At 35.5% G+C, this 23,816-nt stretch overlaps 1 protein-coding gene across 1 annotated transcript in view; it reads left to right on the top strand.

The window, feature by feature from the left end:
• CFAP47 (cilia and flagella associated protein 47) overlaps positions 1 to 23,816 on the top strand; it is a 267,594-nt gene that overhangs the window by 87,563 nt on the left and 156,215 nt on the right. The window contains exons 38-45 of the mRNA XM_040055880.1: positions 1,508 to 1,658; positions 2,333 to 2,421; positions 3,604 to 3,690; positions 9,157 to 9,224; positions 10,296 to 10,441; positions 14,313 to 14,421; positions 15,352 to 15,578; positions 21,700 to 21,880. Coding sequence (XP_039911814.1) covers positions 1,508 to 1,658; positions 2,333 to 2,421; positions 3,604 to 3,690; positions 9,157 to 9,224; positions 10,296 to 10,441; positions 14,313 to 14,421; positions 15,352 to 15,578; positions 21,700 to 21,880 — 1,058 coding nt within the window. The remainder of the gene's footprint in view (positions 1 to 1,507; positions 1,659 to 2,332; positions 2,422 to 3,603; positions 3,691 to 9,156; positions 9,225 to 10,295; positions 10,442 to 14,312; positions 14,422 to 15,351; positions 15,579 to 21,699; positions 21,881 to 23,816) is intronic.

Genomic DNA, 23,816 nt, shown 5'->3' with positions numbered 1-23,816 from the left:
ATAGAAATAAGGACCTGTGGAATTGCCAGTCATGCACAGTACCTCTGCAGAGTTTGTCATAATGTCATGATCATTAAATGAAAAATAGGTTCTTTGAAATTAATAGCTTTCTTAATATTCTGGTGCAAGTGTTTAAAAACTCCAAGAATTGATGAGACATATGCGAGTCTTGCAGGTTCTTTATGTTAAATCATTATGCTGTAGGTGGATTTGGAAATTATAGTGATGTGAATAACATTCCCAGTGTAGCTGTCATATGTTGCATATGGCATCATTAATTCTTGATCTGAGATTCCCACTCTCCAGGGCCCTGCACTGTGTCATGTAGACTGGCAGTTCACAACAGAAATAGCATAAACCCCCAAGGTTATAGAACAATTCCATAACATGATTTTGCCCTCACTTTATATTGACCACAACACGGATTAATAGAGATACAAACTAAACAACTTTTTGGTTTTGCCAGAGAAAGCAACAATTCAAATTCTCAGCTGTTGCATGAGTCAGAGGGCAAAGATCAGGCAGAAAGTGCTGTACACTGCTGTTGCCTGTCCTTCTTATTTGTTACCAGAGCAGACTTTTTATAACTTGGTCCTTAAAGTGGCTTTGGGAGTGTATGTCTCAGGCAGTTATTCCTCTGGGTGCCTGCATCACAGCACGTTTTTTTCAGAACATTTTGAATGGTGAGGTGACCTAGGAGCCTCAGACTCTGGGGGATTTGGCAACTCCTGAGTGTCTTAAATGGAACTCTCTGGGGGCTCTGCAGTAGAAACTTGAAAGCTGTAAGAGCCAGGTTTACAGAACTTCCAGGATTTCATCATCAATGTTCCGAATTGACAATTGGAGATTTCCTGCCTTCTTAAGACTAATCTCAAAATCAGAGAGACATTTTCAGAGCTTCAAAGTGAGAGCTTCAGGCACTAAAGTTTTCTTATTGTTCTTGCTTCACTGAAGGATTGATGCAGATGAAGTCTAAATTTGTACCTAAACTCTCTCTCTGTGTGGTCTTCTCCAGTTTTCCCATTAGGGAGAAGCTGTTGCTTGTACAAGACAAGTTTGTTTTTTCTCCCTCTTAATTACTCAGCTTTACTGATTATTCTGAAGGGTTTTTAACTAATTTCTTTGTCACTCTTCAATGAAAATTTGAATCTAGATCTGCGCCACAAAAAGCTATTCAGGGGAGCATAAATTGGATCAGTTAACTAAGGATGATACTCCAGTGAAAGAGAACTTGTGTGCTGGTGTGTGTGAAGAAAAATTAAGCTATGTGCTGATATAAAATGCAATAAGCAGTATTGTTCTTTATCTGTAATGCTCCTTTATTAGAATGTTAAGGTACTCTTAGGCAGAAGATTATGCCACAACAAAGTATTTCAGAGAAAAGAAATTGCTTTTTTTTCTAAGACTCTTCCCTTACAAAGACTCTGAAATGTGCTCTGAAATTACATTTCTGAGTAATTTCTGAGCCCTGGTTTTGTGCCTTTTTTTTTTTTTTTTTTCCTCATAGGAGACAAGGCTTTGTGACTGTGGAATTCACAATTCGTTTCCTGCGCCCTGCTGAAGCAGTATTGATACTGATCTCAGATAAAGTTGATGGAGCAGATGGTGCCACAATGACATTCTCTCTGAAATCTGAAGTTAAGAAAATAGAGCCTCTTGTAAGTTTATGTGTGTATGATTAATATTGTCACAAAAAATATTATTATTCTGTGTATTATATAAACTAATGGGAACCGAGATAAGAATGAAAATGTGAGTTAGCATCGGCATTCGCCTCTGACCTGTGAATTTTCAGATTTCTAGTATTAGACTATGAACATGCAGCAAAAATCCTAGAGGAATAAGAAAGATTCCTAAGGACATAAATCATATTTGTGTCCTAAATAAATTGTAAAAGCTTACACTGATTGCTCTGAAAATAAATCTGGAGCCCTTTCAGCAAATGAATGTTACTGGAAATTCTGTTATGGGGGTGTTGTTGTGCTTTAGCCTGGTGATTTCAGATGTCACATGTAGATGGACCACAAGCTTTTGTTCGATGTTTCTGTATTTATTTGTGCTTTTTAACCACAGAGACTCTGTGGTTGTCAGATATGTCCCATGCAGGGCAGGTTGGCCTGTGTTTGTAATCCCCATTCATCGAGCACATCTGGGTGGACTTCTGAACTTAGATGGTGTTTATGTGATCCTCTCAGGTTTTGGGTTTTTTTAGCCCCTGACTCTGTTAGAAAGGAAGGTTGGGGTAAGAGAAAAAATAGAGGACATGTAAAGATAAGAAGGAAAAAAGGATCCTAACTTGATTCTTGGCCTTGTGTTTTTTGTTCTCTTTTAGAGTATGATAAAATGCAGATCCCCATGTTATGAGCTGAAGAAATTTAACGTGAATGTTACTAATCCTTTCAGAACTGATGGCATATTCAGGTAGATAGTGATATAAAGACATGTCTTTAATGATCATGCTGTTTTATCCACTCTTGTCCATAACTTTCTTCTTCTTAAAAACGTAGAACCTGGAGGTTAAATGATAGGGATTTACATTCCCAAAATTGTTACAAGCACTACGAAGTGGAAGCTATCATAATGAATAAAGAAGATAAATAAGCCTTAATTGAAATCCGTCTCAGTGTAAGCAGTAAAGCTGGAGCTTTAATCAAACAGGGTTCATGAACCTTGCTTGTATTTTTCTGTTTGGCTGAGGTCCAGCAGAATTACAAAGAGAAACAAGCCATGTTAATTAATAGTTGGTTATTTTTTCCCCAATCTGCTTTATCCTGCTGTTTAAGTTATTAAGCATGCAAAAGAAAAAAAAAAAATGCATTTGCCTTGGGGCTTTCATCATTATCAGTTAGTCTAACTTTTAATTTGTATTCATCATAGCTGCAACAACTGCAGAGTTATAAATGTTGCTTTCCTTAGTACAAAGGAAATAGATTGTTGTACCTCTTTAAAATCTATTTATGGGATCTGACTCCATATTTTGACTTTAGAGCTAAGCATTGGTTCGTCTCATTCATTTATTTGGAAGAACCATCTTTTGCAAGATTTTTAATTTGTTTTTTTATATAATATGAATATACATGTTGCAGAAGCTGCAAATTAAACTTCTCTTTCCCCTACAGAATAGGATTGGTATATACATATAGTAATAACAACAACAGTAACAATCCTGTAAGAGGACTGTTTCCATTGTTCTAAGCCTTATGTGTAGGAATCATAAGAGTTTAATTAGCTTCTGTCTTTTATTTTGAAATCCTTGAGGTGGTCAGTGGGGCTGAATCAGTCCTATGGTTTGGATAACTCCCTTGGAAATTATCAATGAAGCGATGAAGTAATTTGGTTTTATGTAATTGTTTTGAACAATCTAGTGTTTCATCAGGGGGTATATTGTTTACTTGCAAATAACACTAGGAAATGCTAGTTTGATACCAAGGGAGAAGATATTTTACAGAAAAACCAGGGTTAAACCACAACACGTACTTTTAAAGTATCTTTAATTGAAGATAATAAGCTTCTTTACTGCATTTAAAAGTTAGAGTAAATTGAGTTTCATCTTCATTCTGCAAGTTAAAAATGCAGTCATTATGTGTGCTTGTCATACTCCAGGGTAATTTTGCTGGAATCCACACAATATTTAGTGAATGCAGAGAAAGTGTGTCAAGCCAGGCAAGTAAAGCAAGAACAAACGTTTAGGTAAGTTCCAGATAGCAATTGCTAGCTGTAATATATTGGATCATACATTTCTATCAATATTACCTGTTTGTGCATAGCTGTGTGCTACCTGTTGTAAAGAATTACAGTGTAGGACATGGAAATATCACAGGAGATGCCCAAGCAGTGCCTGAGCAGTGGGGTCCACCCTGGCTGTGCTTCCTTACACATTCTTGGGAATCTGCTCCTGGCAGAGCATGGGAAGCTGGAAAGTCCTTGGCTTAGAGTAAGCACTGCTCAGCAGAAACTGAAATATCAGAGTGTTATCAACATAATTCTCATCCTATTCTAAAACAGAGCACTGTGCCAGCTACTGAGAAAAAAAGAATGAATTCTACCTAGCTGAAACCAGGACAGTACTGCAAAAAAAAAAATTATAAACAGATTAAAAAAAAAAATCTTCAGTAATTCAATAATTCTTTATTTATTAATTTAAAATATTTTCCACAATTTGTGACATGCAATTTTTAAAGCTGATATAAACATTCAAAATCCTGAAACACTTTTCAAGGATTATTGGGAAAAATCATAAGCTGTTACCTCATCAATACTGTAGGTTGAATTGTAATCATTGGGATGTTCCACAGCCAGGTCATGAAATACAGACTTTTTTTCAAATACCTTTTTAATTTTTTTTTTAAGAAAAAAAAATTAAAAGCAGAAAAATAAAGAACATTTTATTATTAAGAAAAAATATCCCCATATTTTTACTGGAAATAGTTTTCTAAAGTGTAATTTATACTACGCTTTTTACTAAATTAAATAAGTGTATAATAATTGTTGATATAAAAAAGGAATTTTTAATCATCTTGATTAATTTATCCTCAGACAATCAGTCTAAATAGTGTAATTTTAGTCACACATCCAGATCTCATTCTTATGGAAATTGATTTCAGGGTAACTTACGTCTTTAGAAATTTCCAGTATTGATTTTGTTTATGTTTAGATGTTTGTCATCTGTGATAACAGAAGCCACCTAATTGCCCCTTTTCAGAAGATCTTTTTCTTGAATGGAACAAACTTCTGCAATTTGTGTTAAAAAAGTAGTGTGTGTATATTTCATAACTGATCAGTAAGAAGATTTTGCCCTCAATCATTTTTATTCTTTTGGTAAATCCAGAAAACGCCATGTACAAATTGAGGGCCGGTTTCTCTAAGTGCTCTGTAAGTGTAAAACTGCCATAAAGTCAGTGCTTGCCCTTTGGGTAATTGTGTCTGAGAGATAGATGTCAGGACCAAGGCATGCAAATGACAACTTAATCATCCCAGCACGACCAACTGGGCTCAGAGCTCCTTCTGCATCCTCATCCTGTGCCTCCAGATGTGTCAGATGCGCTTTAAACCTCACTGTGAGAAGTTTTGCCTGGCAGGTGACCCTTTTACCTGCCAGCCTTCCCCTCTGGCAGTGTCACAGGCACGGTGTCATTCAGGCTGGAGAGGAGAGCAGCCCTTCGGTCGTGGTGGCGTGGGTTCATCACAGTGTGACTGGAACGATCCCAGAGTCTGGAGGAACTGTGTTCTTGCTGGGACACAGCACTGTCTAAGCCCAAAACTATATCAGTCACCCATATCCTTCAGTGGTTGCAGGCAAGATTTCTTTATTCATGCAGAATTGGATGTGTTTGGTGAGAAGCAGAGTAGTACTTTTTTTTTCTTTTTTTAATCCAGTTGACATAGTTTTTCTTTTAAGTATACTGGGACAAGACTTTTCCAAGCCCTTGACACTCCAGTTATTATCTTTGGTCTGCATCTGTGTGGAAGCATGGTCTGCTCCCTGTGAGAGAAGGAAAACCAGATGCAGAGAAGCACACCACATGGCCCAGAAATTCTGTGTCATGTCAAACTACCCATAGCTTTCAAGCATGTTGTTATTTTTTAAATTATGTCCATTAGAAAAAAAAAAGTATCAAATGACAGTAAAAGTTCAAGGTTAGATTTAATAGCTAACTTTTCCTTCATAGATTTCCTACTGTAAAACTAGAAAGCAGTAAAGATACACCAATGTTTCAATAATAGTCCTAGTGTAAGATCATGACTAAGCAGATTATCATATGCAGTACAGTGTCCATAAGATTGGACGATGATTGCACAGATTGATTTGCAAAACAAGCCATGAATGTTGATAAATATTTTTACATTAAAAAAATGCATTCTAAACCAAAAAAAGGGGAAAACTAATGAATGAATTTCAAATCAAGCTCTGAATTGTGTATAGCTTCTTACTGTTAAATTAATTGCCCCTTTTTTTTTAAACTGGAGATAATGTCAGGAATTCCAAACAATTTCAATTTTCTGAATTTTGTTCTTACGTTTTTTGTTCTAAACTGTTTCATGTGACAAGGAAAGAATTATGTTATGCAGAATACCTGTATTTACTTACTGGAAGAATAAAGAAAAAAAAAGATCTAAAAATGGTGTCTCTGTGTAATATGAGATACAGCATTAATACCTGTTGTTTCAGAAAATAAAGTTTACAAATATGTTATCAGGAGTCATTACAATTCTGGGTAATATTTGTTGTAAAAGAAATCCAGGTATTCTAAGCCTTAGTACTTATTTTGGGCAGCTCCTGTTTTAGTTTCTATCCTACTCTTTGTTCTGAGATCACAAACTGTTCCACAGAGTGTGGAAACTAGTGAGTATCTTAGATGTGAATTTTGTGTTCAAATGTTTCAGTGATTTTCAATGTATTTCTAAGCAGTTTGTGGTATCCCTTCTCTCTAATAAGATGTTTGCTTGCTAAACATCCTAAAGTTCACTGATTAAGATGCTGCTTTGTGAGTTTAAGATTTTCTTATGGTGTCTGGCACACTCCCGCTGGCCCCCTAAGTAATGTATAGAATCTGGAGCTATAAGGGACTGAGAACATCATCTAGTAAATTCTGTTCCAAATACATATAGGAAAGTGATTTTTTTTCCTGAGAGTCTGTTGAATGGAAAACAGAATTATTGGCTTGTTTGGAGCCTGGAATGGAGAGTAAAGGCCCACCATGACATATGGATAACTCACATGCCATGATGATGTATGCACACTCTCTGTGTTGACTGCAGAGATGATTTTCCTTTTGATCCAGATTTTTGGCACCTCTGATAACGTGGCAAGCCCAGTGCTTTGTGATGTTTTGTTGCAACCAGTATCTGACAACTCAGGTAGCAGCTACTAATCTCTTACTGGTGCAAAAGTATGGAAGTGGGTTGGAATTGGATGATCCTTAAGGTCCCTTCCTATCGAGGCTGTGATTTTAATCTGAACTGTTTAGAATAAATCACAGTAAGAATGAATTGGAATTATTCACACATCAACCAGGCAACTGAAAGGTGTCCTCATTAACCCATTCTCACCTGTAACATAATCTTGAACTTTTTATTCATTTAATGAAAAGTAAAATTATCTTGCTTTGTTAGAAGAAAACTCCAAACCAAATGAGGGGCAGTTGGAGAAGTTGCTTGGTCTCTTGCTCTTTCTTATGAGCTGCTCTCCTCTCCCCCCATCCCCAGCTCCCTCTGCCCTGGCCTTAAATATTGAAAGACCACAGTGAGGTCTTCTTGGAGCCTTATCTTCTTAGGATAATCTTCAGGATTCTCAAGGATATCTTCATAGGAGAGGTGCTCCAGCACTCTGACCTCTTCTGTGGCCCTCCTCTAGCAGCATCTCTCTTTCTTGTGCTGGGGACCCCAGAGCTGATGCAGCTCTGCAGGTGGAGTCTCAGCAGAGCAGAGGGGCAGAGTCCCCTGGTTCTCCTGCTGCCCACAGTGCCTTGGATGCAGCCCAGGACACGTTTGGCTCTCTGGGCTGTGAGTGGACATTGCCAGCTCATCTGTAGTCTTTCATTTACCAATATTCCCAAGTCTTCCTTCACAGGGCTGTGTTTGAGCCATTCATTCCACATTCTCTGTTGATCCCAGGGATTTGCCTGATCCAGGTACAGTGAACAGTCTGTGCACTTATTTTATGGCAGCTTTAAGCTCTTCTGCCTAATCCTTTTCCTTATTTCTCTGTGCATTGAAAGAGGATGCATTGAATCAGACTTTGAACATAACCAAGCTTCTTATACCCTCTGAACTTTATTCCTTTCAGTTTTATTATTGAACAAGATGCTATTTCTTTTTGTTATGGAAGAATGAGACACAATGTTCATGTCTTCCACAACACAGGTTTGTTTTCTTTTCCCATCACTTACCTGCAAATGCTTTGTTCACTGAAGTAAGGAAAAAATTGATATTGAGAGAAGTTCAATACAGTGTTAAATCAGTCTAATGAGTTTCTCAGATGTTCAGATCTGAAAAAAGGACTTATTCAATGTATAATTCTCACCAGTGGAAAAAAATGTAATGTATTGTGTTGTATTACTAATTTTTCAAACAGCTCTTGAGCTATTTGGTACTTTTACAGTGATTCTTCTGCTCTGTTTTTGCAAGCATGACTTAACATTCTCATTCCAAGATAAAGATTGTGAAAATGATGTTTTATATGAAATTTGTATTTTTCTAATGTGAGATACTTATTTGTATAGTACAGTATAAATGGTACATTGTATTCTTATACTTAGAGATCATTTTCCTTTCTGAAAAATGGTCTTTAAGTATAGGTATTAAAGCAAATCTCCGGGGTAACATATTCTAAGGATTTTGCAAGTCCGTTTATTTAAGGTTGTGATTTTTTTTCTTAGCCCAGCAAGATTAACTGCTTATTTTAAGAGAGACCCAGCATCAAACACTGTATGTAGCAATTGTTTGCTGTACGCTGCTTCATCAAATTTTACTGCTGGGGGAATGACATTTATGTGTGGATAATGTTAAATCTGAGTCTTGAGCTGAAACTTGCAGTATTTTTTGAGATAATTAAAGTATTGTTTTCAGCATCTTTGAGCTCTGTGCTTATTGTAAATTAAGCAAAATTCTCCTTCCATAAATGTAACTGCACAATCTTAACATCTGTCAACAGTGGTAGGAATTACTTGTTGAGAAGAATACATAAAGTCACATTAAGAAAATATGATGGTCAAGTTTGCTTTGGGATGATGGGAGTTCAAAGGAGATTTTGTTCAAGGCTGGGGTTTTTTAAGTATATCTGTTCTTTTCAAATACACTTGAAAAGCAATTTTGTAATGAACAGAGTTCAGGTGATTAGGATAAGATTAATCCCTTTCTTCTTTCTTAGACAAATCCTTGATTACATTACGTTTCTTTTGTATGATTAACTGCAATGTTAGTTAATATAGGTCGTTCCTGTAGCCACCTCAAGTGGATAAGGTGATTTTAAACATTATTGTTTAAATGGTTCCAAAACGTGTTTTGGTGGGTTTTTTGTGGCTTTGTTTTTTTTTTTTTTTGCATTGAAAACATTTTCTTTTCCAGTATTTATTCAAAAAAAAGGGGAACTAAGCTATCTATTGGTAGTAGAAATGTCCAGCTTTAGAATATTGCTTTAATTTTTTTCCCTTTTAGTTCTGAAAATAATGTACTAAATTCAAAAGATGGTGCACTGCGTGAGGATTTAAACAAAGAGACTTGCTGTAAGTACCTATGCAATACCTCATGTCTTACTACAGTAGAAATTAGATTATCTACAGAAGCAAGATTTTGACATCTAAGTATATTCAATAAATATTATTTATGGATATGCTCACTATTATTTATAGTTTTCATAAAATGTTGGCGTTAAATTGTGCATCACACTCAAAAATTCAGCCTGGAGAAGAGAGGGTTCCCGGGTGATCTTACTGTGGATTTCCAGTACCTGGAGGAGTTGTAAGAGAGCTGGAGAGGGACTTTTTACAAGAATATGTAGGGATAGAACAAGAGGTGATGTCTTTAAACTGAAGGAGGGCAGGTTTAGATTAGATATGAGGATGAAATTCATACTGTGAGGGTGGTGAGGTACTGGAACAGGTTACTCAGAGAAGTTGTGGGTGTCCCACCCCTGTTCTATCTATTTGGCCAGAATTTGGCGTAGTTTTCTTATGTGATCTCACTCGTTTCTGTTTTCACTTTCACGTATATTCTTAAGTTCTAAGTCCAGTCTCTGGCCTAGAAAGCCAGCCATCAAAGCTTGAAGGTCTCGTTCTACAGTGTCAAAATGTGCCGATCAGATGTAAAACATACGGTGAGAAAGTCAGACTGCCAGATTCAATCCTAAGATCCTTTCTCAGTGTAATGCTTTTGTGAAAGTAGTGTGAGAAAGTCTGTGTTGACAGTATTTAGGTTTTACCTATTCTAGAGGATTTCTGAGAGTGAGATTATTTGTTTAAATAGAACAAATTATACTTTTTCTTCTGATCTGAGTAGACCTTTTCTTAGAGGCTGTACCTCCTTAAGGAAGTTTTAGTGGTGAGAACTGTCTGTTTTCCCATTTTGTTTCAGGACACAGAATAAGAACACAGGTAATTAGCAAAATGTATTTAAATATTGCAGCATATCTACACAACTGTGACTGTAAATACTGATCAGTGATTTACAGGTGTGCCTTAAATACTGATTGCTGCAGAAGGCTGTATACAGTATCCCTTTTTATAAACTCATGCAACTACTTTATCTTACAACCTATGCTGTTGTATCTAAACATCCTCTTAAATTTATTTTTACAGCTGATCAATCTGGCCTACTGCCTGAGTTCTTCAGTCCAATGGAAAACCTGTTCTTGAAAGGAAAAGGTTCTGCAACCTTAGATATTCACTTCCTTCCCTTTCAGCAGGAAAAACGTTATTGCAGTGTCATTCTGGCTAATGAAAAGGTGAGAATAAAGTGTGTGTTCTGTGTTTATCATGTCAGGTAAGAATCAGGACCTTTGCCACTCATGTGAAGGAGAGCAGTGCTGTGAAAAGGGACCTGGGGGTCCTGATCAAGGGCAGCTGTTTACTATCCTTTTACACATAATTAGAACTCTTTGAAATGCTGCAGGCAACTTTTCACTTTAAAGCCACTAAATAATAAAAATTAATACTGCAAGAAATGGTATTTTGGTGGCTTTTCAAGGCATCTGAGCTTCAGAAAAGGAAAGAAATTTAAATAATTTGTCTTGACGTGGGTGCGAGAATAATACATAGGCAGGAAATGGATAGACTTTACTGTTCTGTACTTCTCCATTTATTCATCACTGTATTTAGGGCATGCTGTCAAAGTAGAATAATAATTTTCCTTGCTGTCTCTTTTTAAATTTTTCTCTCAATCAGAGTTCCATTCAGAAAAGACTGTACATGAATACTGACTCCACAACCTTTCAGTCTCTCTTGACTCATGTAGTCTGGGTTTTGCCATATATACTTAAATGAAATTCAATTAAATGACGAAGATTTGATTTTGATCAAATTTCAGAATGTAAAACCTTGCAATCCAGCTTTTTTATGTTCCTGTAATTTTTTATCTCATGGTTGCAATCTTTTTTCTATGTCTTTAGTCCATCTTTTCTCCTCTTCAAACTGTCTGCTGTGTTTTATCTCTGACTGTCAATGTTTTTCAAAACCCTGTTGTTTCTATAATCTTTTTTTATATGTGGCTGATCTCAAGGCTTGCATTCTACTTCTTACCCTTCATGACACTGTCTCTGTGTTTCAGCTTCCCCTCTGTGCAATTACAGGTCTCTGCCTTTATCTTTGCCATGTTTTGATGATTTGTACCAGTGTATCTAAAACTAAGCGACTTTTTCTCCTGCACATTCTCAGCTTCCATAATTTTCCCTTCTACAGAACATGGAACTTCTGCCAGTGTCTGTGTGTTTGATGGGACTTTTTTATTGCTTAAACACAACTTGCTATGCCACCTGACCAACTTATTTTTTTTTATCTTCTTCATGAAAGGAAATAAGACTAATACAATGAAGCCCAAGCCTGTGTTTCTGGCTCTGTCCAGTATTTGAAAATGCTGGTTATTTTTTAAAGAAAACAAACCATATGACTGGATATCTTAAAGAGTGTACAGTTCTCTTGATTTTCTTGAAAACTAGCAGGGATAGAGGGGGATTTTCTATTGAAAATCCATTGAAATAGTGACCTCACACCCTACTGACAGCAGAGAATCACCCACAAAGAGGATGTGTTAATGTCCCTGTGTCAGAGGTTAGCAATCTTTGTGGTGAGTGGAAAATTACTCCAGTGCTCAGCATCATTCAAAAAGAGAAATTATTTGGGAAAAAATACACATCAACAGTAGTGCATGCATAAAGGAATTTTAGGTCCATCAGTTTAATTGAATGAAATATCTAGATGCAGTCTGTAGACAAGGAAGAACCTGGCCTACTGCTGCCTGGGAGTAAATCTGAGGGGAATCTCGTTTTACCTGTTAAGATTTTATACCCTGTAAATCTCTGCTATTGAAAACACTGCAGCAGCTGTATATCTGTAATAACAGCAGGAGGGTACACTGATTCAAGGCTTCTGGCATCAAGGATGTTCCTCATTTTGAAATAATCTTTATGTTAACTTTTCTAAGCTTTGAAATGACAGCACAAGTGATTTAGCAAATTTCTCAAGGATTTTTTTCAGTATTTCATTGTTCTTTAAGAAAAATTGAAATGGACATTTTTCAGATTTTTAGCATAAATCTTTTCATAGAAGATATTATGTATTGTCAAGCATAACTACATTGCTTTTTAAAAATATATCTTTGTTTCTGGGAAGTAATTTAAATGTGAGCAACATGGAATTTTTAATGGTAAAAATATATTAAATAATAGCTTGAGTGTCAATCCGGACTTTTACAGATAAGTGTCTAGTATAAAAGCAAATTGTTTCTTGAAAGAACACTTTGCTATCTGTTGCTCTTACTGGCTTGCATGGGCAACTGCAAATTCCTAGTAGCTCTACATTCTTTTGAAACATCAGATAGTAATGGGATTGGATAGATAATTCCACAGCTCTTTTATTAACTATTTTCATTAGCAGTAAGCCCTACACAATGTTGATGCTGTTCTGTTTGCATCTGACTGAAAATGGAAATATCAAGCATTAAAACCATGGGCATAGAAGCTAAACTCTCAAAGTTCAGTGAAATATCCTTTCTGTTCCAAAGCATCAGGGAAAAAGCTCAGCAGGAAGAAAACAGGATTTGCATTCTGTGGAGATCAAAACCCCAGAATTCTTCAAGCCAAGGAGAAAGTTGGGGACAGCAAGGACAGGAAAAGTAGCTGATAGCAGAATGGCATCCCAGCAACCTTCATAAAATTAGCTCTGTGTGCTGTGAGCTTGTTGAGAGCCCTTATGGAGCCAAATCACTGTATCAAACAGGAATAATTCCTGTCTAAATTGGTTCCCAAGAGTGGCTGTTTGCGTGTGAGAATCCAGTTTTGCTGGAGGTTTCTTTAATCCTTCTCAAGGAAGATTTGTGGGAGCTCTTGAATCAAGGAAGGGGAGAAAATGCCATCAAAGTTGAATAGCTTTCCTTCTGCTAGGTCAGAAATATAATTGCAGTGTTTTCAGCCTTAGCATAAATATCTGATGAAACTACAAATGAAAGCAAAGGAAAAACCAGGGTTTTCTTATGTTATTGAGCAGTATTAAAAGGAAAACTTTGTGTTGGTTGGCAGATGCTCTAAATTATATAAATAAATTATTTCCTTCATACCTAGAATGAAGAATAAAAGACAGAATGTGTGTTTTTAGGGCAAAGTTTTACAGAATATGGTTTATGGATAAAGAGAATGAATGTCAGTTGTTGTATCAGTTATTATATCAGTTGTTGCAGAGGCATTTAAATCTTTATCTTGCAATCAGTAGAAGCTAAAATTGTCAGAAAAAAATTTGTGGTAAACACAAAGAAGTTATCAAAGCAATATATGCAGTGTATATGTTAAATCTCCTGCCTAGTTCAGATAGGTGTATGGTACCTAACTTAGATATCTTTTAAGTTGCGCCGTTCTGACTTAAATTTGGAGTACTTTCAGTAAGTTTTCTTTTCTTTGAAAAGACTTTTCTGTCTTTCATTTGCACCTTATTTTTTTCATTCCATGCATAATTCAAAGTGTTATTTCTCTGCTAGTTAAGTTATCCTTTCCTCTATGAAAAATTACTTTCTTTCTTCGTTGTAGGTCATGTTTACATTTACTTTCAAGCTTCTGTAGATTTTCCATTTTTAAAATAAAATAATTAAGATTTATTAACTTTTTTTTTAAAAGGAGAATTTGTACATGACAGTAACCTTCCTTGACTTCATTTTTTTTTTTCTTTTTGCTTTCTGATTCAAAACTGTTGTATACATTTTTTAAAAAAAATTCCCAATGGTGAAGAGCAATGAAGGTTGCTCATGAACATTAATTATATGTAGCTGTAGTAAATTTTTAGAATTCAGATTTTTTACTGTATTTATGGGTCAGGGTGCCCTTATTCAGTTAAATTATATGAGGAGTTTGAAAGGATTCTGCTTTTTGAAATTTCTTGACTTTTCAGATTTAATATTATCAATTAAAGTTATTTCATTATCACAGCAGGGCTTGAAATAATAATTTTCTTATATTTAGTTTAAAAAAGCCAGTTCTCTTGAATGTGTAAATTATTGCGCAGGTCAGATCTTAGATGATACCAGGATATCTTTGCTATTAGTTGTAATACTTTGCCTTCTGTTCTGCATGAGTTGCCTTCTGAAGTGTGTGGATGTGTGTTCTTGTGTTTCAGATTGGAGACTTTGTCTGCCTCATCGAGGGAACAGGTGATTTACCTTTGCCTTCAGAATTGCCTGCCTTGGATAGTCCAAATGTTTTGCATGCTACCAATACCTCAGAAGGTACAGTGAATAGAAGGGAGAAGAGTAAAATAGAGCAAATAGGTTTTTTTTGTAAATACCCTTTTGTTTCTATGGATTTTTCTTAAAAATAATTAAATTCACGTGGTTAAAAAAAAAAAAAAAGTTGTTTATAGTGAAGTGTAAAAAATACATTATAATGACTATATGCAATATTTCTTCTAATGTTTTCCTGTCCATTCTCTTCAGAGCATCAGCTGGTTGCTGGTGATCTTTGTCTTGTATTGTTTTCAACACAGTCTATATAATGACTTTTTCATAATTTTCATAATTTTTCTTATTTTCTTCTTCTGAATATAGTTTGCTATCCATATGAACGGAGACAGGTCATCTTTGTCTAGAATTTTCTTAGCTATAAAACATGAGTTTTGTGAGCAGTGATGTGATTTGACAGATATTCCAACACTTTTGTCTTCAAACAGCCAGGGATAAACTCCTGTCAGTCTTATTTCAGAAACAGAGTAGCTGCGACTTGAAATAATTTCTGGTGGTTTCTTTTAGAGAGGACGTAACATCATCTAGAGGGGTGAAAGTATGGCTGTGTTGTGTAGGTAGCAAAAAGGTTTTGGTAAACTTTTAATACTGTCATAATAGTAGCAACACTAAAATCTCGGATTCTGGGATTTTTTCATTATCTAATTCATTACCTGTTTCTTAGCCCTATTAGCTAAATTTTGAGTTGCATTTCAGTCTTCTAATTTTTACCTCCCTATTATGTTCAAAAATAAAGTGTTATAGGTAATAAATGACATGTAGTAGATTAATAGCGTGGAACTAAATATTAAAGGATTTTTGTATTCTTATTTTCTTTGGAGATTAGAAATTTAAAGTACTTTCTTCCGTTCCACCAGCTGATAAATGTGGTGTGTGGTTTTGTTTTGCTCTTTCATCTATCTGGGTTTTTTATAACAGATGCAAGCACAGTACAGCCAGTTTTATATTTGAAATGTGGCCTTGGTCAGACTCTGAAGGAAAATCTGAAGATTCCGTTGATCAATGAATCAAAAGAGAGAGCCCTGGCTCTCGCTGCACAGCAGCAGATGTCAGCTTTTGAGTATGAAAGGAGACTGATGACCGGGACTCTGCAGAGCAGCAGCGTTCGAGTTGCAACTGCATTGTTGGGGCTGTCCAGAGTAGAGGTGAGCAACACAATTATCTGGTGCTGCAATTAAACTTAGTTGTCTGTAATTTGTAGGACTGAATTGTTTGTATGTTTCAGGAAATACTGAAACTACATTTTTTTCACACATCTGTAATCTGACAGTTATTAATCCCAATTCCCCCTCAGACACTGCAATATTTTGCATGTTCATTCTAAAGTTACTTTGTCACTCCTTGCTATTATGATGTCCTTCCTTTAAGAAAATTTGACTGCAGTTAATAAAAGTACTGACATTTTACTTTACTTCTGAAAAAATATCTGTTGATTAAAAAAGTTTTCAATGTAATTGGTATCTGTGTTAGTAACCTTCGTTATGCATATTTGTGTAAGAAATGGAATTTTTTCCCCCAAACCAATAGACTTTGAGAATAAATGAAGGAGCAGGACAGACTTTTCCTTGCCTTGCAATCAATGCAAAATGGCTTTGAAAAACCACAGGTTTTTCTCATAAGATAGAGCTCTCCCCTTAGGCATCATCCCAACCTATACATATTTTCCCAAGATTTCAACATCAAGAAACAAAAAGTCCTCCCAAAGTAGTCCATTAAACAATCAGTTATTACTTGTGAATAAATTTGTAATGGTAATGTTGCCAAATAAACAAGGCTTTTCCTCATGAAGAATTCAAGTATGGCCTTCTGAGGATGATAGCCACACTCTGGGTTTTAATTTCCCTTGTGCCCTGATGGTGCCTGGCTTCAGACCAATTTCTGGGCAGCAATGTTATTTCAGCTTTCCAATTAGACAATTCACCAAGTGTGGTTCCCAGTGCTAAGAGGAAAAAGAATTTTCCCTCCTGATTTGATGTTGCTAAATTTATGCCTTTTGTTTGAAAATTAATATAAAACAAACAAAATGAGGGAAACTTACATCATATCTTTAATCTGCTGCGTGTTCGGAGTGGGACAACAATTGTAATTGTGTCATCTAGACTCAAATAATCTCTTTTGGGAATTATGACTAATCCACTGCTGTGGTAACATTTTATTGAGTTTTCTATTCCCTTCGTATCACAGTCACTTAGCAAATACTTGAAGAAAAGTCTAACGGCTCTGAAGTTGTGGATGGGATCAAGACAGAACATAAGGGGAACACTCCTTGCACCACTAGACATGCTAAGATGCAATATGAGTTCTAAAACCACATGTATCGTGCAAGAGTGGAGGATAATTAGCTAAATTACCTTATAAAACACATAATGATGGATACTAGCACTGAATGAATTAACGTGAGAAATGAAACTAATGTGCAGAAAGAAATCCTTTGTTCTATGTACACAAAGTCTTACACTTGCTTATCACAAATACAGGGGAGAAGTTCTGTTACTGGGATAGAAAATAGTTTGCACTTTAAAAATATCTCAATATCCACTCTGCAGACTAAATTATGAAACATACTCCTAAAATCTTTCTGTAATAAATTCTTGCCAACTATCTGTTTAGAGGTGACAACATAGAAATTTTGGTGGCGTTAACGGAAGAAACCTTTTTTTGAGGCGGGGTTGGTGTTCCGCAGTGAAAAAAGGAGTTGAAGTATGGTTTTAGGTGGTCTAAATTATCTCATTCCCCCTCCCCCCCTACCCCCCCCCAAAAAAAAAAAAAAAAAAAAAAAAAAAAAAAAAAAAAAAAAGGCGCCCATCTATAGGTTCAATGAATTATTTAGGCTCATGAAATCCTTTGGGGCACATGTTGTAGGTTAGAGATAAATCCAGAATCTTTGGAAAGCTGTTGTTCTCTTTTGTATTTCTACACCTTGCTCCCTGCAGGTAGAATCGTGTTAGACAAGAGGTGGATGGAAGGGAAAACACCCTTACATTAGTACTACCCAGTCCATTTTTTACCTGTCAAGTTGAAGAATAAATAACAAAATAATTGCTTGATTTACAGTCTCTGGACTTTAAATGTCATGTTAGTCATGAATTAAGTCACATAGAAAACAGTAATAAGGGTGGGCTGTGGTTTTGAAGTCAAACTAGATATTCATAATCAGTAACCAGAGGTGTCATTTTTTACTTTACCCATTTATATACATCTAAAAGTCCTAGGTACTTTTTAAAACTACATTTTTACTGTTTCCTTTGTTGCCATAAGGAACAAAGCTCTATTTAGGAACAAATAATGTGTTTTCTATCTTTTTCCCATTAAATTCTGTTACTTTCTTACTTCCTGAGTGTTTCTTTACTTTAATTGCTCCTACATTTTTGGGTAGTATTAAGTAATATGGGATGGAACTCTCAGACATTGTTGAGGTTAGGTCTGGCATTATAGTGAATAATTGGCAAAGGCTGTTTTGTGAATAATTACTAATGATGAATAAGAGAACACAGAAAGGGGGACATTTTGGTAAACACAGATTACAAGGGCAGGAAGAGGGTATTGGAAAAAAAGATCAGAGACTGTGGAAGAGCATGTTTAGACTGAAGTTGCTAATTGTAGTAAATAGAGGAAAGTGAAGAAAAAAGAAATAATACAAAGAGTATTCATTTACTTGGGACTGTCAGGGAACGGATGTTGCAGTCAGTGAAGTGGGATTCCAAATAACACACCTCGATTTAAACCCAAGTGCTAGATACAGGACTTTTTCTTCGTAGTCATGGATGCCAGTAATCTCCTTGTATAACTAGACATTGTGATAGGAAGAGAAAAGTCCTGTTGTACAAGAATCCCAGAGCTAAAGCTTTAACTTTCCACTGTGTCCAGATGTGCCTTCCCTGTTAAGCTGTCAAAAGAATGTACTTAGGCCCTGTTTTACTTCCTTTTGTACATCTCTCATCTGAGTGTGGACACCACATTTGCCATATTCCAGATGTTAGGACACTGTGCATTTCCTTTCTATGCTGCTGTCCGTGTGACAGATGTGGCACCATGGAGTGTTTTTATCTTAGTACACCATAGTGGTGTTGATGAGTTTTAGTTTTGATCAAGGATAAGTGGATGGAGACTCTGTGCATTTGGGGCTTTGACTTGGGCTGTTTGGCTGAGGTGGCAGTCTCATCCTATACCTGTCCAGCTTGGATCTTCAGGGTTTGTGCTCTTCATAGGCACTCAGGAATCAAGAAGGACTTTTTGTGTTCTTCCATATGATTATGGAAATTTTTAAGCTCAGTGTAAATGCAATATTAATTGCATTTTTTAAAAAACTGATGTGGTGGTTTTTTTGGTTTTTTTTTTTGAGGAAGAATCATGATGTCCTTGAGCAGAGAAGGTATTTTTTATGCAAATAAAAAATTGCATTAGATACATTTGAGTGGGAATGAACTTTTCAGAAAAGGACCTGTGGTCAGATTTAAATTTGCTGAATTTACAAGTGAGACCAATGTCTTTTATATTAGATCACTTATCTTTTGATATGAGATTAAGTGAGGTGGCAAACAGGATTGATCACTGGGGTTCTGAGTTAATAAATTTCTTTATTCATGAAAAACAGTTTTAGAAGTTAATTTCTGGAAGGAAGAAATCGTGCTAAATTAGGGCTTGAAGAATAGTAATATGCAAGGAAGGAGAGAGGTGCCTCAGAACCCTGTAACAGAATCTGCCACCCTTCCCACATAGAAAGTGCAGATGGTACATCTAAGAAAAAACCTTGGAAAATTATAAAGTCCTTGAAAAATATCAAGCTTATTCTGATGCTTTATATACCCTCCATTCATTTTTCAAAAAAATTATTCTAAGAAAGTCATTAATCCTGGGAACTGAACGCAAATACTATTCTTAGATGGTAATAAGAGTTCCACACTTGGAATATCATGAACCATCAGGCTGATGAAGTTAAAGTTCTTGGAATCTGTCTTTTTGTAACACAGAGGCCTTAGATCTGCATTGACCAGGAGAGTAAAAAAAAAAAAATTAAATTCTATTTAACTCTCACTGCCCACAAAAATGTTAAAAATTGGAGCAAAAATTTATCTGAATTGTATTGACATTTTCTCTTGGAAACGTTAGCCTATAAGACAGCAAAGTTTTGTCTTATGAATGGTTGCATAATTCTCTTTTTCCACTGGGTCTCTCATTAAAAATGTTTTCATTGTTTACTTGTTTACAAGATACCAGGAAATATTTGAGGTGTTAATATGTAAATATGTACAGTATTAATATTATGTAATACTAACCAAGTGGGTTTTTTTCCTAACATATATTTAAAAATCAGATAACATGAACAAGGATCTTAAAATGAAGTCTTTCAGTGAGTTTTTTAAATAATAAGACATTTCTGCAAGATAATTATAATTCAAGTGTGTTCAGTGTTCCAGGAAAGGTCATCTTAAAGTTATTTTGTTGATTAAAATTTAACAATGTGTAACCATGTTGGATTTTTTATTTCAGTGTTGGAAAATAATCTAGTCATGAAAATAATTTGTAGATATAAATTTATATTTGATTATGCAGAAGATCAAGTGAAATTTAAACTGGAAAAATGTATGTAATTCTTTGGTTAGGACCCTCCCATTACAAGTTAGAATGATTTTTTTTTTCCCCACTGCAAAGTATTCTGGCATTTCATTCCTATCAGAAGGAAGTGGAATTCGCAATTAACATAGCAATTAAATTATTTGTACCTATTGATTTTTTAATTCATTTTGTGTACATTTGAGAGAGAGTGATGTCAGAGTCCAGTCTTGTATGATAGAAATGAGTAGTGAGCCCAGACTTTCATCTCACATACCAATTTTTTCTGTTCCTTCTGTAAATTATATTTGCACAAGTTGTGTCAATACAGTAATACAAGAACTATCCTAACAATTTGGTTTGATGTGAATTTTTTTAGTCAAATTTGTCTGTCCAGTTACTCTTCACAGAACAAGAATTTTGAATAATTGTCTTTTTCTATATTTATTGTGCGCAACCCCCCACATTAAGAGCTAAATCTTAACAGGTTCCCAAAGTCCATGTGTACTTTTTGTTTAACGCTATATAGACACTATGCAAGGATAGAGTAATGGTCAAAACAAAGCAATGCCAGAGTGTGGGTCTGCTTTCTGAAACCAGCAAGGGAATGTGAGATTTGTATTAAAATGGGGAAAAAAAGCAAACCAAAAAACCCCACCACCAACCCAAAGCAGAACCCAAGCCTAATTGATTTAAACAGTACTTTGACCATCTTACATCTAACAGTGATCTTTAAGAACAATTGTTTTTCCTTTTAAATTGAGTTTTTGAATTCCCACAATGGATTTGCATTCCTTGGCCTACTGAAATATGTACTGTGATACCTGCAGTCCTGGCAGTATTTTAAAGCAAAAGGCTTTGAGGCTAAACCAGTTTTCTTAGCAAAACATGAATATTTCCATATTTATCTCCGCCCTAGATTTGCTTCAAGGTAATTCACAACAGTCATTAATTCAAAGCCTTGTCTGTAAAAAAGACATTACTAGGTTCAAAATTTGTGCAGCTTAAAATGACTCTTGAGCATTGCAATTATAGTGTATTATTGGATTGAAAATGGCAATTTTTAGCAAATAGTGTATTAAATCATTGCAGTATTTTTGTAATGTTATCCTACAGGAGTCAAATTAAGTTCATTAAGACGGTTCAGATGCCTTTATTGAGCTTGCCTTAATATATTCTTCCAATCCTTTACTAATAATGTTTCATGCTGTTGATTAGCAGTGCTTTTTACCAAGAGGAGGAGTTAACTTCTCTCTAGAATTGATTCTAAATGCCCTAATTTCTAAAATATATTTTCAGCATTAAAATACCAGTTAGCTAATAGTTATACCTTGCCAAAAAGCAAAATAACTTTTCTTTTTAATGCTTCTTATTACTCAGAAACTTTATGAAGTAGAAGATGCATATTTCTACCATGATACAATTGTGGGGGGGTTTATGTTTTTTGTTTTGTTTTCTTTTTTTTTTTCTTTTCTTGCCTTTCCTGCATATGCATAAAGGTTAGCAGAGTTTTTTCTGGGTAGGATGTCGTTTTACTGTAAATTTCAAAATACATTTATCTTAAACAAGTTTTTAGTTGGAAGGATCACTCAAAATTGCTGTGTGTCTTAATTACTGATTCAGTTTTAGAATTAAACCTGTACAGTTTCGCATTTCTTAACCTGAAAATTTTATGTGATTGTTCAGCGGTATGCATTATTGCTTCATTTCCAGAGACGTGCACTTCTGAAACCTCATAGGCACCCCTCAGAGCAGAAGTACGTGGATTACAGCGTAGAAGTGAGCATGAAACACGTCTTTGAAGTTCCTAAAAAGTTCTCTATCCCAGTGTTAGCTTCAGCCAGAGTTAATTTGGACACTTCATCAGACCAATGCCCTACATCTCAGAAAACAGGTAATAGTCTTAAAGGTGATGAATTTTGACTGCATTCTTTGGCCAAGATAATCTTTATTTTTAAGGTTTTCCTGAGTAGATCCAGAAAATGATCTCTTTCCTTTCTACTGCAAATCAACTTTGCCTTTCTTACCACTACCCAAGTTCTAAATATTAGCTCAAACCAGTGCTTTCCACTTGCCATTGGTTCGTTGGTTTTCTCAAAGGCACACAAGCACAGGAGACTTGGTCTAGAAGACAAATTAATTTGGTTTGTTTATCTGACAGATCCTGAATTTGTGTTCCCATTTCTCCCTTCCACTTCTCATCCAGCACTGATCTGTGTCCAAATTATGCCACTCATATCACATCTCTTTTCTTGTTTTCCCTCCTCAGTCAGCCAGAAGGAGATTTCAGCTGATGGTGTCCCTCATCAGTGGACAGTTGTGCATTACTGTTCTGAGTGATCTTGCCATCTTCGGTCATTCTGTTGTCTCTAATTTTTCTAGTATCTTAAATTTTTTACTGAAATCTTGATTTTTAAAAAATGCTTTGTTTAAATCTAGAAGGCAGTCTAGGTTGCATTTCTTTAAAAAACCTCAAAAACAACTTGAGGCATTGAGAGATCTGCTGTCAGGAGAAAAGGGGTCTCAGGGGGTAACTTCATGCAAATTTGTAGAAACTTGAATTGTACACAGTCGGTATCTAGTTTTGTTTCATCAGCTCTTTTCTTAATCAATGGAGTCCTTCTGCCTATTTCTGCAGTTCACTTCTTCAAGTGCCACTGGAATCAGTTGTGCCTTCATGGTGTTTGTTTTGATGCTCAATGTATGTCTTATGTTTTTTGTTACTATTCTGGAATAATAATAATTTTAAAAAAAAGCAAAAAAAAACCCTCTATTTTTTTCTGAAAAGTCATTTTTACAGATACTTTAACTGAAATGGAATTTAACTGCTATAAAACATTTTAGGGTGTGTTTTAAGGAAGGTGGCAGAATAGTAATGGCAGTATTAGAAGCAAGATTGGTGAGGGACTACAGGACAGTCAGTAGAACTTGCAGAACAGATGTAACATTGGAGGCTGGAACAGGTCTTGTGTGTGGGATATTTAAATCCTAATTGAAATTCTTTCATTGTCAGATGTGTTTGTGTCATAATTAGTGTAGAGGTGAACTAAAACCAGTTGGCTAAAATGGCTCTGTTGAGTGTTTTAGGAGATTCTTTGGATTACACCATAGAAGAGCAGAATAACAGCTGAGGGAAAGAAAACCAACTCTGCAAACACAGATCTGACGTCCTGACAGGATCTCCATCATGGTCTCATAACAAAGGTTCCTAACTGACCAGTTGGCAGATCACTGTTGCTTAGCAACTGCTCAAATTATTTTAAAAGTTGAAATGAGAATGAATATGTCTGAAAAATTTAGAATATTAATTGCATTGTATTCACTACAAAAATGTAGTGAATACACTACATTATGGTAAGGTAGTACTTTACTCTTAGTTCATGCTGCTTCTTTATCAACAAAGGATATTAAACAAATACTTGAAAGAGTAGAGTAATCAATGTAAAGTCAGAAATTAGATCATGCCACAGTGTACACAATCTTTTTGATATATTTTTTTCTTTTTAAGATGGTTTATAGTTACATGAGGAAGTAGAAATGTCAGGATGATGCAGAAAAATAAATGGGGCTTTTGTAGTGAATTCAGAGAGGTAAGGTAAAGAACATCCAGAAAGGGGAAGCTGAGATAAGCAGCTGATAACATGAAAACAAATATGTGTTCAGTAGGAAGACATTGCCAGCTGATTCAGTGTGTTTATTGCACTAATGAGGAAACACAGGAGGATTTACAGGCTCTTAGAAAACCTAATATTGTGACAGAAGTCCCCAGCTGGTGGTCCTGGGCAAACCACTGGTCTCATCTGAAAATTTTGACATCATTGTCTGAGAAA

This window comes from Hirundo rustica, chromosome 2, assembly GCF_015227805.2.
Source record: "Hirundo rustica isolate bHirRus1 chromosome 2, bHirRus1.pri.v3, whole genome shotgun sequence".
Taxonomy (NCBI): Eukaryota; Metazoa; Chordata; class Aves; order Passeriformes; family Hirundinidae; genus Hirundo; species Hirundo rustica.
This window is presented reverse-complemented; position numbering and strand designations above follow the sequence as displayed.